The sequence below is a fragment of the Anticarsia gemmatalis genome, chromosome 5 (genome assembly GCF_050436995.1).
Source record: "Anticarsia gemmatalis isolate Benzon Research Colony breed Stoneville strain chromosome 5, ilAntGemm2 primary, whole genome shotgun sequence".
In the NCBI taxonomy this organism is placed as follows: Eukaryota; Metazoa; Arthropoda; class Insecta; order Lepidoptera; family Erebidae; genus Anticarsia; species Anticarsia gemmatalis.
In genome coordinates this window covers 11647431-11663930 of record NC_134749.1, presented here as the reverse complement: position 1 = coordinate 11663930, position 16500 = coordinate 11647431, and the positions used below count along the sequence as shown (strand labels likewise).

The 16500-nt window shown below is 34.9% G+C and overlaps 3 protein-coding genes across 3 annotated transcripts in view; 1 reads left to right on the top strand and 2 right to left on the bottom strand.

The window, feature by feature from the left end:
- The window catches only part of Cds (CDP-diacylglycerol synthase), a 38424-nt gene extending 36358 nt beyond the window's left edge, over nt 1-2066 (bottom strand). Inside the window, exons 1-3 of the mRNA XM_076114801.1 lie at nt 1853-2066; nt 1640-1764; nt 20-116 (exon numbers count right to left, since the gene is read on the bottom strand). Coding sequence (XP_075970916.1) covers nt 20-116; nt 1640-1764; nt 1853-1933 — 303 coding nt within the window. The 5' untranslated portion in view covers nt 1934-2066. The remainder of the gene's footprint in view (nt 1-19; nt 117-1639; nt 1765-1852) is intronic.
- Nucleotides 2067-2583: 517 nt separating this feature from the next.
- On the top strand, nt 2584-3484 carry LOC142973191 (uncharacterized). Its single transcript, XM_076114800.1, has 2 exons — nt 2584-2654; nt 2730-3484. The coding sequence occupies exons 1-2, from the start codon at nt 2613-2615 to the stop codon at nt 3405-3407; spliced, it is 720 nt and encodes a 239-aa protein (XP_075970915.1). The 5' UTR covers nt 2584-2612; the 3' UTR covers nt 3408-3484.
- Nucleotides 3485-4127: 643 nt separating this feature from the next.
- The window catches only part of ko (Stork-head domain-containing protein knockout), a 205290-nt gene continuing 192917 nt past the window's right edge, over nt 4128-16500 (bottom strand). The window contains exons 7-9 of the mRNA XM_076114799.1: nt 7558-7785; nt 7064-7218; nt 4128-6912 (exon numbers count right to left, since the gene is read on the bottom strand). Coding sequence (XP_075970914.1) covers nt 5029-6912; nt 7064-7218; nt 7558-7785 — 2267 coding nt within the window. The 3' untranslated portion in view covers nt 4128-5028. The remainder of the gene's footprint in view (nt 6913-7063; nt 7219-7557; nt 7786-16500) is intronic.

Genomic DNA, 16500 nt, shown 5'->3' with positions numbered 1-16500 from the left:
ACACAAATGATTAACATACCGTTATCATGAGGGCTAGGGGACCGCCATAGATAAGCAGGCAGAACGCGGCAATCATCAGCCAAGTGAAGATACCTCGAATCACCCAATTCCTCCATCTATGCAATAAAAAAATTAAAATAAAATTTAATGAAGCAAGCTTATATGGATCCCAGTACCCAGTGGTGTTCTTTGGTCTCTGCTTATACTTATGGGAATGAGACGTGATTTTATGTATGTATAAAATTTACTTCCATAGACAGCTTATTGAAGAAAACCAAGGTAATATTGATTGTCTATTGCACCTTCATAAATAAACATTTGAATTTATTTACTTATTTACTTACAAATACTAAATTCCTGGAAAAGATATCCTAAAAGTTTACTTTTAGTTTGAAACACCGCTGTATAGATAAATTAGCCTGCATATTATTATGCTAGAAAACTAGTTGTAAATATTCTAATAATTTCACTTTGGCTTCTGCATACCCCTATACAACAAGGTGTAAGTTAATGTAGGTATGTATGAATGTAATATGCTAAATAATGGCATAAATACAGCTTAATTTAAATACAATAAAATGTATCATAAAATTTGTATTAGCACATTATTGACTTGCTAGAAACTTCAAGTTTTTAACAAATTACCTTAGTGTATTGATAAATGTATAAGCATTTATAATCTAGTTGATTTTTAATGAACATTAACTACAAAATGTTTAACATATTTCTTAAGGGTATACAAAGTCCCCAACCCGCACTTGGCCAGTATACTGGACTCATGGTCCTCCCTCCCTAGTTGTGGTAGAACTCAAAGCCTAACCTGCCTAAGCCTGAGGGAGACCTCATCAGGAGCCTCACTTTCCCAGCAGTGGTACAGTCAAGAGTTTAAAAAAAGCATAATGAATTTAAATAATGTGTTTTTTACCATAATGTAGTTGTTTTTTTTTACTTTGAAGGTCTGATACAAACTTGTTTATATCAGTAGCCATGAATCTATTGAAATATTACTGACCTTAATATTACACAAGTGTTATGTATTAAGTAATAACTGGTTTAAATGTGTTATATTTACAGTGATGTAATGAATATGCAACTTATTGAAATAAAGATATATTTTTTAAATTGATGTTATTATGGGCAGTATCAATACTATTATTATTATTATAAGCCCATATTATCCCACTGCAGGGCAAAGGCCTCCCTTCCCTCTTTCCATCTATCTCTGTCTAAAGCTATTTGATGCCAATCTTTCGTATGAGAGTCCAACTCATCTCGCCATCTCTTAATAAAATACTAAAACTCAATACTATACTATTTTTTTTTCAGTAGATATACTACAGCTATAGATTGGGTAATAAATTATGAGATTTAAGGTAAAATCGCAAATCATAAAATATTTTTCAAAATTATAACCTGTCCATTCCAAACACAATAGGAATGGTTCTAACACCTTAATGTTGTTAGCAGTTTTTCCTTCAAAATATTTATGAAGGTTATGATAGTGAACTTTTTTTTTCTGAGAGTTGGGCACTGGAATTCCCAAACCAAAAAAAAAGACCTATGTGAACCTATAGTACACAGGAAGGTAAAGTGACCATAAGACGAAAACGGCTATTAGTCATAAAAACAGTGATCTTACCTTGATGATAGTCCAGAAAGCGCAGAGTCAAGGATTTCCGGCGTCTTGTCCGTACCCTGAGGTAAATTCTTCGCCATTTCATCCACATACTTGTCTTCTAACGGCTTTTCCTCTTCAGAATCAACCTACCATTTACACATAATGTAATAAATATCTTAATATCAATTTCAAAACTAGTTTTATGTGAGAAACAACAATAAAATAACTACATACGTGATCCGATTCGCCAGCGTTCTCCTTCTCCAGTTTGTCATTGCCATCGCCTTCGCCGCGCCGATGCCTCAGCTCACTCATGGTTTTTGTTTATTTATCAACGATTTTTCACTGATAACAACAGATTTTACACGAAAACACTTCACTGACGCGTTTATTTTAATCCATTTAGAACAGAAAAATAAAGATCCGAGGAATGTTTTCCAGCGAGTTGTCAAACGAAAAATCAATAATGACTTTTTTTTAAATTCGTGTTGCCAGTTTTATATCGAACTGAAATGGAAATATTTAACCAAAAGTTTAGACAAACAATTAATTAGTCCAACTTGTTTGACTTTTTAAAAGCCCAGAATGTCATATTTTCCTTAGAGGTCTGTTTTCACATTGCGGATATATTAATTAATGAAATGTATTTCAATAAGAATACATCTTTAACGCTAATACGTTAAAATATACACCAAATTATGTTTTCAACACAATTAAATATATATATTAGTACGTTCAGTTTTTTCCGTGCATGGACATCAGATTCGAGCACAAAACATTAAAACGGATAATCATTATATTATATTTAGCAGAGCTTTATGGTTTTACTATTTGTCGTATCAAGTTTTAGAAAATAAAAGATTCCAACGATCTAGAAAGCTACTATTAAACTACCATTCACCAGCAAGCTGGCCAACATAGTAGGTAAAAGTAGTTTTGAGAAATAATTTTTCGGCAACTTTCTACAGAAACGTCAAACTTTCTAAACGTAAACATGGCGAGCGAATCTGACGAATTTGACAAAAACATCGAAAATGTAATTAATTTTAAAAAAGAACATCGCAATTCTCTTTGTTGCCAGTAATTTTAATTTGTACTCTTTTGTTTTCAGCTAAAAAGTAATGTGAAGCAGTGTTTCGCGCGAGTGTACGCGAATTTAAAAGCGAGGGAATTAAAAACTTTACGGCAACTAGATGCTATTCGTAAACAATGCCAAGACGACAAAGACTTGAAGAGGAATTGTGTTCAAAATATTCGAATATGTTTCGATAACGAGTCCACATTATTAGATAACGTAAGTAGCTATGGGGTTATTGATTTTGAGAAGCTAAATTTTGATAGCAATACTTTTACACTTGAGGATTATGTCAGCCCTGAAGACGACCATATGTACTCTTACAAGACTATAGAGGAGTTGACTAAAGAGGTGAAAAACGAGGATTTAGAGGCTATAGAAGAGGCTGCCTTGAAACAGATCACGTCTACTGAGAATTGCGTGTGTTATGTAAATATACGATCAGGGGAGGTATCTAAACAATTTAGAGACGTAGAAACGAATGAAGCAGTAGTAGAAGTAGTGGAGAATGGTCCGAATAGTCTCAATAATATTGTAACTGAATGTACAGAGAGTAGAGAAAGTACAGAGGACGAGAAAAGTGACAGTTCTGACACAGACACAAAAAAAATTGACCCAACCGATGATTGGTTGAATTCAATCAAGAGCCAGACTGAGACGGAACCCTCGCAAGTGACCGATGTAATGGAGCATAGCACCATAGCTTGTTTATAGCAAACTGTAGATGTAGTGTTGATATGAATTTACATTTTACCATTTAGATATAATAAAGTTTTATATTTTGTATAAAACTTTGTTTTCAATTGAAATTTAATCCATAGTAATATTAAGTAATGTAGAAGTAGGTAAAGCTATCTCTCTGCTGTCAGATTACTTGTATGTACTCATGAGAATAGTGTTTATAATTTTTGTGTATAGACTCACCTTGCACCAGACCAAAAACTTTTTTATAATCCAGTGAGTTAGAGACCTTTCTGGATATTTTCAGCGGTTTTATAGTTATCAGTGTATCAGTCATATTAACATCTCAGATTATTTAAGAGAGATTTCTTCAGCTTATAATTTCTATATCATCAGAAAAGATGTAATGCAACGGCTCTTACCAGTCAGTTCAGTGTCGACAAGAAAAACAGTTCTTTTGATGCCTATAGTTATAGGGGTAATAAGTTGACCTAGCATATTAATTCAATATCTCTGGTACTTTTCTAATCAAGAAAGTCTCCATTGAAAATACTTAAGAGAACTGCAAACTTGAGGTTGCTTTATTCTTAACTGGGAATTGAACCCATGTCTGTGTACACTGTACATGACAGACATTACATGTGCTTGTATAGCTGAAGCACTAGAATTCCGCCCTCGTAAAGAATTTTCCTCTGTAAGAAAAAAATCGTCTTATCTCGAAAATATTCCTATTGTTGACTTGATATTTGAGGGTAGGTAAATAAAACGAGATTATAAAGCATCATCTTATATTGTTAATATATTTTACAAATGGCGTTATTACTGTTTTATACTAACTGCGATATGACTTCTGATAATGTTCCCTAATGAATAAATACCCATTGCTTTCATACACAAATTCAGCAAATTCATTAACATGAAATGATTTCAAATACCGCATCCCATTCCATTTCCCCACGTTATGTAATACTATGGTTTTTATGGCACTTAATACATGACATACATTTTACAAATCATTCCTATAAATTCCCATTGTTGGATGGAATCTGTTTGGAGTTAGGTATTCTAGTTTGTACTCGACTTTTTCACTGGAAAATTGTGATGGCACGAACAGAAGTGCTGTGGAGGGGATCTGTCTAAATACTGTAGCTACTCAGTGTGATAGCCATATATTTATTAAGGCAAAGTGAAAGACTACGTTATGACTACAATTCAATTACGATCGAATTAGGCACTAAATTCCCATGTAACAATGTATTTTTAGGCCACTTTTAGTTGTCACGAATGTTCAGATTTATTGTCTCGATACTTTTAAAGTGAGCTACAAACTAAGAACTTCCGATTAAATTTTAACGATTACATTTATGAATACTGTGTTAAATAATTTCTACAATGATACTTTCGATGATAATAAGTTAGTAAAGACAAACAAAATTTTAATAATAGGGGATACAATGCGTTTAAGATATAAATTCCGTAAGTAGGGAGTACAAAATCTTAAACGAGTAAAAGTTTTCAACTAAATATACGTAGGTATTGCATATCTAAAGCGTGTTAAAAAGTAGTTACGAATAAGTTATACAACTACCTTACATCATACTGTGTTATGTCTACTATTGTACATTTTACAACAAAAAATATTATACGTTAATTGCTATACAAGGCCAAAGTCCGTGCACACAGCGGCGACATCGCGGTTGTTCTGCTTCTCCGAGTTGTTGGCGGCCATGTTCAGCTCCACCAGCGTGTCCACGCTGTTTATACTCACGCCCTTCAATATCTTCTGCGCCGCTAGACTCGTAAAATTAAAGCTCAAATCGCTTAAGCTCGGAAAATTGTAGAAATCTTGGTTCTCCTTCTTGCTTTCCTGACTTAGGCTGTACCTCTTCTGCTTGTTTTCCAAACAGTTTATTTTCTCAGCCGACGTGTTGATATCCTTTATCGGTTCTTGGTTCTTCAGCGCTAAATTCGGCTCGGACCCCAGAACTGTCGGTTTCTGGTCGATAGCTTTCGTTAACAGGTTCGCGATGGAGTCCGAGCTCACTCTGTTATTCACATTCGGTAGTCCGTTCAACATTTGCAATGCTGCTGCTTTCTTTAGTAAATCGACGCTTTTCAGCTCACTGTTCGAATTGATATTCGTTTGTAACCCGCTGTTGGCTGACGACAGAGAGTTCTTCTGGTACCTCAGACTTCCCAACGATCCTATAATATTATCGTAACTTTTAGTCGGCGTCGAAGGATTACTATTGGCAGTGGTTTCCAAATTATTTATATTGTTATGAATTGCCGGAGAGGCGGGGTTCGATGCAACTTCGTTCGTATTGTTCAATTGGTTTTTGTACACAAAACTGTTGTTATTAGTTGCACCGCCTATTTGTAAAGAAAGCTTACGATTATTGTTCATACCCGTGTCGTTAATAGAATTTTTATTGAACTTATTCTCTTGTACTTTGATCGGTTCTGACTCTTGATACATCTGCTTATTCTTTTCGACACAAACGTCGAACGATGTTTCAGTGGGATTTTTTGGTGTTTTATTTTGGACCCCATTTTGAGACACAGACACGACTTGTCGATCGTCGTTGATGATATAAATGTTGCTTCCGTTGGTAGTCTCGGTGACTTTGCCGTTCTCAAAAGTGATAACGGATCTTACTGGCGAGTTTTGTACATATACTTTGGTGTTAGTACCACCACCGTTCTGAGATATAGTATTCGTGGTAACTTTTAGTGTGATAGAGTTGTTAGAATTGGAGCTGGCCAACATCGTCGTTGAGGGGTTTTCCACCTTCGACCCTAAGGTTTTATGCAGTGGGGTTGCGGTTTTTTTGGGTGTGCTTGGACAGTTTTTTGGCGAACTTTTGGGTGACGTGTTACCGTTTTTTACCGTTTCGCCACCGACAATAGGTGGTTTCGTTCTGTACTTGTGAAGGCTTTTTGGTGAGCTTTGCAGGCTCTGTACTTTGACGAGTGACTGTGCTCTGCTAAGGCCGGGCGCTCCGTGCGGGTTGCTATGACTAGGCGAAGGCTTTAACGTGCGGTCTGATATGTGGGACTCTAGGCTTGAGTGGCCGCTACTCCCGCTAGTGTGGTAGCTCCTTTTCATTGGTGAATTTGGGTCTAACTGACCGTTTTTGGCATCTTTGCGGGGAGTACGGAGTGGGGTCGTACTTTCTAGACTGGACGGGCCACTAGTGGACATGATGTGGTCTGAGTTTGAGTAGTCAACCCTCCTTAAGCTTCCGCTGGGGCTGTCTCTTAGCTTAGGGTCGCTGTTTCTTTGTGGTGATCCGAAGTGGTCGAGGATGGTTTTGTTGGTGGAACTTCTGCTTAGAGTAGATCTCGGGAGGCTGCCGGAGCTGGGGCTGGAGTGTCTGACAGGCGAGTGGTCGTAGTTGCCGGTGACGGAGGCGGCTAGTCCCGACTCGGTGGAAAGGTGTCGCTTGTGCCTGCGCGGCAGCGTCGACGACCGATTACTGATCTCCGAACCGTCGTAGTATGATGAGACGAATGATGTTTGACTCTGCAGTGACTCCTGAAACACATGAAGAAGAGAATTAGTTAAAATTGTTGTTCTTTTTTGTTTTACGCAACCTAGTGTCAAAGTAATTTAATCCGCCCAAAGGCCTTTGAAGGAACGTTACGACTGCAAAGATTTGATATGTTATTATGAAAAGTGATGTTACCTTCGAGTTGGTCTGCGTAGCGACACAATGTAAGTGCACCGCCTTGGAGTTGAACCACTCGGTGGGCGGGAACTGCGCAGAGAAGGTGCTCATCGCGCGCGTCTGCTTGCTGCGGCCGCTTCGTCTGAATAAGCGGGACAGCAGGGACACTTTCTCTGAAAAAGTTATACACATCTATTAGTTAGAGTATTTGTTCTTTGTGTACTTTTCACGCAAAACTCTTAATCGATTTCCTACTCTGTTTTTTTTATCTTGAGCATTACCAAACTGAAATAGCTACATCAAATCATCTATGTAGTCTCTACTCATCTCCTATGAGATCTCGGAATTAGCGGGATTAGCTGTATTTTTATTCATAAGCTCGCGGTATCATCAAAGAAAATCATTGATTTTTCATTTCGTCAAATTAGATATTATAAGTCCCCAATACCCCAATGCAATTTAAATCCTTATCGACTATTGTTTTAACCTCAATAAAAAACAGTCAAACTCACTAGGCGACGCAGATTCGACGCTCGGCGGGTAATCGGTGGAGGACGAACTGTCGGTAGTGTTAGCGTTCTTGTGATGCAAACTGCGGGTAGACGCACATCTCTGGAGGTACTTGCTGGAGGAGCCGAAGATCCTCAAGGAGTTGCGCCGGTCCAAAGACCGCGGTGCTGGGAAGGATGCGCTCCGTCGCTTGTTCGGACGACCGTATAAGATCTTGTCGTTGGGGTTACCTAGAAAAGAAAAAGTTAAGTTTTAGTACAATACAACTAAATTGGTGAGCTGCAAAATCTTTATTTAGATTTAAAATCGTAAAATTGTAAGTATCTTGTAGGCTTATAAAGTTGTTCAAGAATGATATTTTTATTGCAGTGCTCAAATCGTTTTTTCATTTCGTAGAGAAACTGATAGATAATACGTTTATTACACTGTAATGGAGTGTTGATTGCTAATTATGTTAGGTGGCTTAAAAGGTAAGTCTAATAATATTCAAATAGCAGCAGTTCCCGTCCGTATAATTACTTCACTAAGAGTACTTAACAAACATTCATACTGGGGACATAATAAACTTATTCCTAACATACCACTGTACTCGTAATTGTAGTGTCTATTTTACACTACTCTCGTTATTTAAAGCTAGCCATAAAATGTCCAACCAAACCGGCAAATCCACTTGCTTCATTAAACTATTTAAAATACGCGACAAAATGGTTGTACACATTTTAATCGCAGCCATTTACTATATTGTTAAGTACTTGTAGAATGTGCCTTTCTGTTCATTTTGTATGGAAATAAATGCGTTGGTATTTGTTTGTTTAAATTTAACTTTACCAACGTTAATGCTTGTACCGGATTGATTTGTGGACGTTATAAATTCTTGGTAAGCTAATGCAGTCTTGCAGTTACAATGTTTCCACAGGTCCCTTTATTATTTACATAAATTATTTTCCTTAAAAGCATCTGGTAACTTGAGCAGTGCACATTTATGTTAAATGTGAAATTTTACGATCCAGGAAATAAAGACAAATCAAAGTTTTGAATAAGTTCTTTAAGTATGTACCTTGCAAGCGCATCAAAAAGAATCTTTAGGTACTCAGCTCCATTTTGTCATTGTCACTCAAAATAACAGCTCCACATTCGCCAATTTCATTGTAATTTGTATATAAACCGTCAAACTCTTGACAAGACACAGTAATCTCGTTAAAAATTCAAAAAGAACACGTGATGACGCACAAAGCACGAACAGTTGCGCTTATAAATCAAGTTTGAACTTGACAGGCGGTGTGTGTTGATCTTATTATAAACAAATGTATTCGTGGTTCTCGTATTTAGGAAAATTACACGGCTATGCCTTTAAAAATAAACAATTTGCGTATGGTGATTGATTGTTGCCTATTTTGGCGAAGAAAAACTCTCACTTCAATGTCAACACTTTTCGGCATCGACAGAAAAAAGAGAGTCTGTCAAACATATAATTTGTCGTTTAAATTTATATGACTACGAAAAAAACGGCCTCTATTCTGACATATCTGAAAGGTATTCAATTATTTTCATAAAATCAAAATAATAGATATAATTTAGGTTTAACGCTGTCATTTTTCACTTACAGTTTATTAATTTATAGCCAGTTCACGTGGATTCGGAATATGATAGTACTCACTCAAGAAATAACAAACTTCCTTTAAAAAATAAACGGGTTTTCAAAGCTTTTTTCTTTCCACAATCCGTTGGTAAACAAGTCATCAAATTCTAACATAATCTAAGATCGGCACGCAACCCATTAAGATGCCTCGTGGCAGTACATAACGCAAATAAACTGGTATGTCCTGGACATAATTATAGCACACCTTCACTGGAGCGCTTCCCAGAATTTCCCGTGACGCTATTTAGTATTATAACGTTGCTAACTTTAGGTTTATTAAGATTTTGTAGAATTAAAGCTATGGAAGGAGGAATTTAGTTTCCTCAATTAAGACATTATTTAGTAGGTAATCGTATTCGAATCAACTATATATTTTTTGATATCGGGAATCCGTGATTGGAAACTTTAGGAATGCCTATGTTCTGGAGATATTTTCGTAAAAATGCCAACCTTTTCTTTGCTTAGTTGTGTCTTCTATTAGAAACCTACCTAACTATATTTATATTAGCATACTAGATACTACAAATGGCGCGAGCTTCTGGATGTACGATTTCATCCTTAAAGCGAGTATTTTTTAAATTTCTTTGTAACTCACAGATAACCTTCTTGTAAACAACCAATAAACGGTCACAAATCTACAATTTTAACCGTCTTCATAAATTTCTTTTGATCCTTCTAACCGTACTTATTTGTTGCCCTAACACCGGTTTCCAAGATGCAATCAATCTTGATATAAACTAGAAATAAACTTAAAAACGCACTGAAGTGTTAAACGTAAAAGGACTAGCGGTGACGGCGATCTTATCAATATCTGCAACATTGTAACGTGTTAACTGCTTGTTGTGGAGTCTATGCGAGCTTTTCTAAGATATTAATAAATTGTAAATATTTATAAGCATTAGATATAAATCGTACCTACTGTTTACATGTTGTAGTATTAGATACTTAACTGAGCTAATAACAACTTATTCTCGTAAAATATATTTAAACAATCTTTATGAACGTTTATACGTTTTGTGAGCTCTGATCATTTATCCAGTGTTCGTCACTTTCAATCAATCTTGAAACTGTACATTCAAAAGACAAAACACTGTAACTGGCGAAGAATTTAAGCTACCGATGTTGAGCACTGTTTAAGGAGAAACCTCGCCCATAATGTACTTGTTCCAAGATACTACAGTACAATAACAAATACAATTTACAACAGACCTTACTCCAATTATTCTTCGTAATATATTGCTCAGAATGCAAAAAGAATACAAGTCATAAACACATTTCATTACAAGCTAACAGAGTTGCTTGAACGCAATTAACTATTATGATGTATCCTTGCGTCCTGCAATCTTCATCTGCAGTCCAATAATAACCTGGGCCTTCTCTGGACGTATACCGACGTATCTCCCTAAGTGCATTCTTATCTTAACTGAAATACACGTCTTGCCAAAGAAAGCCAGTCACGAGATGCATGCAGAGAGGAATGTGACCACATTTGCATGCCACCGAGTGTTCCTAACATACTAGATGTACCTACTTTATCCTGCAAAATTATTGCTACAGTTATTACACTAACTTTATAAGCCCTATTACAAAGGATTAAGGGTTATTTTTGAAGTAAATTCTGCGGGTAGATCGAATTTAGTGATAGCTTTAAGTGAACAAATTCCTCGGATTAGGTTGGCCACACGTTGTTGTTATTTAACAGTGGATACAGATTACGATAGTGTTTTCACTTAATACTGTGTATTTTTAGCGTAAATTTTGCTATCTTTTTCGTGTCTATGTAATTACGGCTTTCATTTTGCCGACATTTGTTTGCGTAATGGATAAAACCAAAAATATATCTTTACGTATTCACTCCTGCATATTTAAGAAATTTTATTTTCTCGATTATATCTGGTTAACAAACACAGCGCGATTTTCTACAACGGTACCAACATGTATCAAAAATTTGTCATTTATAATATACTGAACAATTATTAGTCCTTGCTTCTGTCCTAACAAAATGTTTTAAATATGCTGGAAGTAGAGAATCTCTTTTGTTTTAGCTCCATAAATTAAATAGTAATGAGTTGAAAAGTTTTTCAACTCATTACTATTATACACAAAGTATAGAGCTATAGTTATAGCTCTATACTTTTATAGTTACTTCCTTTATTTATTGTTGACAATTAAATGACTGCATCTAAGTAAGTTCATCATTAAATTCTATTCCCCATTCAATCGGAAACTATACACAGGATTTTTCCTCATACTTGGAACGATTACTATATTTGTATTCAAATTGCTATTCATTGGTTTTAAATATGTGAAGAACGACAAGATGTAGATGGCTTTAAGAATCTAGAGAACTTAAAATTAAATTCTGCTACTCTATGTGGCGAATGAAACGTGAAAAGTCATTTCCGATTTCAATTTAGACAAGTCTCATAAGTTTATGAAAATTTTAGTTCGCTGATTTTAACAAAAATAAACGTTTTTCTTCTATTCAGAGACTGTTTCAAAATCCTCCCACTTTTGGCAATCTAACGACTGATGGGAAATCAATTCTAAATTAAAATGGGAGTGTGTGCAAAAGTATCTATCGTAATTTATAGGGAAACATTCCGATAAAAAACCAAAATAGACAAAAACAATTACCTTCATACTTAAGAAAATTTATAGTGAATAAAATCGATTGTTGATTTCACTAGGTATACGAAGACTCTTTCTCAGGTACCTATTTTATACCATTTTAAAAAACAAAAACTATATCAAACATAATAGAAACAGTGTACTACTAGTAAGTACTATTTTGGTAGCGTTTCATAGCTGTATTTTACTGCGCCCAGCTTGATCTCTAACACGTGCGACTTGTTAACGACGATAATGCGATAGGAATGCGCGTGCGCACATGATTTAGATTCAGGAGGTTGATCCCGCCGTTATGGCGCTATGTTCGTGTTAGTTATGTAAAATTGTTGAGTCATTGTTTTGGTGGATTTTTTGGTTTAATTTTAGGACCTTTTGTGGCTACTACTAAAATACTAAAAACGGAAATATATTATTATAGCATAAGGTACTTTCAGTGCCTGAAATATCACCCGTAGATTACAGGAAGATAAGTTAATATGCATCAGTTCAATTTATTTTTGTTAGTAAATAAAAAGAAAAATACACACTAAAGATTGAATATAAATTGCACTTGCATACTGCAATTTATGTTCAACCTGTAAGTATTATTTTATCACCAAAATATCATAAAAACACAACGTAACATAATATTATGAGCACAAACATTAAACCACTCGAGCAACCAAAACAAACTTCAAGTGGGCATAAAGCAGCAATTAAATTTCCGAACGAAAAGAGTAATGTCAATAAATCCCGCGATTGCATCGTTGCACTCATCTGCATGCCAAGGCATGACCCACATTCAGCCTAGTCGCATCCGTATCATTAAAAATAACCCGTTCATTAAAATATTCATTAATTATGAATGGATCGCCGCTCGTGCCGTCCACACGTTTAAATCGTTTACTCTACTACTACTTATTAGATAATTATTTCAGTAATGTAATTAATAATGCAGGTATCGATTTCCGGTTACGATTATGAGGATTGAATGCGTAACTTTCGTTTTGGTTTTTGGGTTCATTAATCTGGCTAATCCAGATGGTTATGGATTGGTAATGAATTAGGGTCGTTGGAGTTCCAATTGGTAAGTTTAAATAAAATATTGCTGATCATTAACTATTTGGGATTAGGTACGAATTAAGAGTATTAAGTCCAAATTAGAATTTAGTTGATTATAAGTAGAGCCTGTAATTATGTATCTATTAAGACATTTTGGCAACTGGGAAACGGATGTGAGTTTTGACATAGATTTCTTGCATTATTTTAACAAGATTTCAAGAAAAACATTGGAAAGAATCACTTGAATGTGAACCAAATTTAATTAAACTAGCCACTGAACATTCTGTAATATTGAAATCCAACAAGAAAACTGTCTGTCATCAACTTGCATAAGTGGAAAATTTATGTTAAGTCTCATTTGATGAGTTTTGATGGCAGAAAATCACTCCCATTGTTTGCTGCAGTCTGTGGTTGAAATAGTTTGGCAACTGGTAAATGAGACCGCCTGATGGAACCTTTTTGCTGTCCAAAAAAAACTATATTGGGCAACGAGTAAGAATTTCTGGTGATTAAAACTAATCACGTACATTTGATTTTCAACGGTATTTTAATGAATATTTCAAGGTAATTGCAGCATCTGTCTTTGTTCAAGAAAGTTATAATAATGACCGTTATTGTGTATAAGCAATATTGCACGTTTAGTTACTGCTACTTTTTTAATCTGGTTTCAAAATTTTATGACAGCGGGTGGACAATTTTATCAGAAAACACGTTCATTACTTAATTTATATTGTAAGTATAGAAAATGTTCGTGTTGCAAGATTTATTTTAATAACACGGCTAATTACGTACTTACCGCTCATAGGTTTGGTACTGATTTTCGTTTGAGGTACCTACTTAGATTTAAGTTCCTGACTTGTAATATTTTCTGTGACAAAAGTTAAGAATAGATATCGATATTGTGATATTATATTACAAATTATCTTTGCTTAATATGTGCCAATGACATGAAAAAGTAAGCCAAAATGCTTTTAAAAACAATTTATGTAAATGATACTAGATGTAAATTTTATTAATATGCTCAGTATAACTGTGACAAAGCTTATAAGGAGATGTCTGCAATAAAATGTTTTTATTAAGCATTGATAATGTGTACCGTTGGTATTTTTAGGTTATCGGAAAACAACATGATAGCATAGCGTCATGTGTATCTGCTAACATTTTATAAATTTAATTATAATACGAAATATTTCCTAAAGTAATTATTTAAAGTAGGATCTGCAGTATCATCGTTAAAAGCTAACCTAGTTAGTTTTAATATTTTCATTAAGTTTATCTCAAAGATGTAAAGTTGAACGAACTGCTAAAAATTCCGTACAAGCGTATCAAGACAAAATGCACACGACTTCAGGCGAACACGTCATGTGCCAAGAATGCAAGGTTCGATGCTCGGTGTCGAATTTATCCAATATGAACGGACACATACGATAAATTTATAGCAAAACCGTTGACCACACCTTTAATAAACACATTTTAAATTATAACCGACCACACCTAATAACGGATATTTTTAAATGACACTGTAAAAACTTTAATAAAATGGCGGAATTGTATTAAGCAGATAACGTTTTTCGCCTACGATTGTAGTGCAACTTTTTCTTTTAATTTACAACCACGTGGGATGTTAAGCACATAATTTATTTTTATTCTGAACTCATTGGGTGTCTTGTATCAGAAAATCGGAGGTATAATTCGGAATGCAGGATGTAAGATCGCGACGAAACGCATTAGGAGAGCTCCAATTTATAACGGCGGCGCATTTTTTCCGACGCCATATTTCTTTCACAGGAACGGTAATTAGTACAGTTCTAAATTTGAATGTTGAAATATTTTTTATCGGTTCCGTGTCATTTGTCTGTTTGACGTTTTTTTGTCTTTGGTAATATTTGACATGTGGATGATCGTGTTCTTATTTTAAACTTTCCGGCTTGGCATTGGAAAAAAGTGCATTATTTTTGCACATTTTATTTTTCAGCCAATTAGTTTAGACAAATTTTGAAACTCCATTAATAACGTTAAATATAGTTTGAAAATATATTATACGGATGTTGAAACCACGTAAATAAATAATCATAAAAACGGATATATCCAAGTTATTCAGGGAGTAAGGCGCTTCCTGATTTACGAAACTATTTTATAACAAATGTCCGTATCAATTAGTGTCAGATAAACAAACATTATTAGCAGTTATACAACGGAAATATGCACCTTAACGCTAGGAAATAAGAGTTATATTACACTTTATGTAGTGAAAATAGATTATTGTGTACTCTTAAGGAATAATAATGAAATGTGAACATTATGGGTTCAGGAAATCGGATTAAAATCTTCCTGCGCTTTGATCTTGATTGTTTCTATTTCTAATTATTACTACTTGGGTGTTTACTACAGTTTGCTTTATAAGTTTTGTTCGGACAATAAAACTAATGGGTCATTATTTTTGATGATTTTTGTTTCGGAATAACATATTATGGAACATAGTGTTATGCATCGCTAGACACAAAACATAGTTCCAAATAAGTAAGTAGACATTATAAGTTTGTTTATATATTTTCGTTTTTTATATCAAACTAGCTTTCCACCTGCGACTTCATCGCGTTGTCTATCAATCAGCCAGTCAGTCACTCAGTAACGTAAACGTTTTGTATATTATATTCATTCATAGTGCCGACTTGTCACAAAAAAATTTGAAACTTAAATACATATTCAACATCTTTTACAGTTCTCCGCTAACAAAGTCTTCGCGTAGGTATAATTTGGGAATAGCTATAACACGAACGATTTAGTCACACGCTTATCCTAAATTGCGTCACAACACATTTATGGTAATCCTCTCAACGGCCATGATATTTCAAAAATCAGAAGAAATTTAAATAGGTATCCATTTTTGACGCGTGTGTGCGTCGAGTGGTCTTCAGTCAGTTGTGTCATCAAATTAAATATTCGCTGACACATTATTGTCATAATAACTATATAATGTCAAATCGTCTGTCTGCGTGTGATTGAAGTTCGAAAACAACTGAGGCTCGATTCTTTACTACTATCGGCTACCGACAACCAACCTGTCATCGAGAAATTTTGTATGAAAATCTGATCAGCGCCTCTGACGGGTGTCGTAGGAAACATTTTGGCAGTACATTCTGAATGTCAAAATTTCGATAGCTAGCCGGTTGTCGGTAGTCGATAGTTGTACAGAATCGAGGTACTGAATAGATTTTTGTACGATTTTCAGATAAAGACAGAGTGATTTATAAGGAAGGTTATCATAAACAAAGTCTGTCTGTTATTAAGTTTAAACGAAAAAGTTCTGAGCAGATTTTAAGACAGTGTTCAGTTAATATTCAGGTTGTTAAGACAATGTTCGTCTGTCTTTGTTTTCGACTAAGCCAAAAACTACTGGGAGGATTTTCATAAGATTTTCTGTTATAGACACTGCTACTCTATGACAGAGTGATTCATAAGGAAAGATATAATTAATAAAGTTAATAAGGTTGTGTCTAAATTGACTGCGATTTGTAGTAGTTTTGGTAGTAGATAGGTACCTACTATTTTTGCCTGGCTTAATAGTATGACATAAGTTTGTCAAAATTGCACTGTCAAAGTACAAATATTTGAGCATTATTTGAGTAACCAG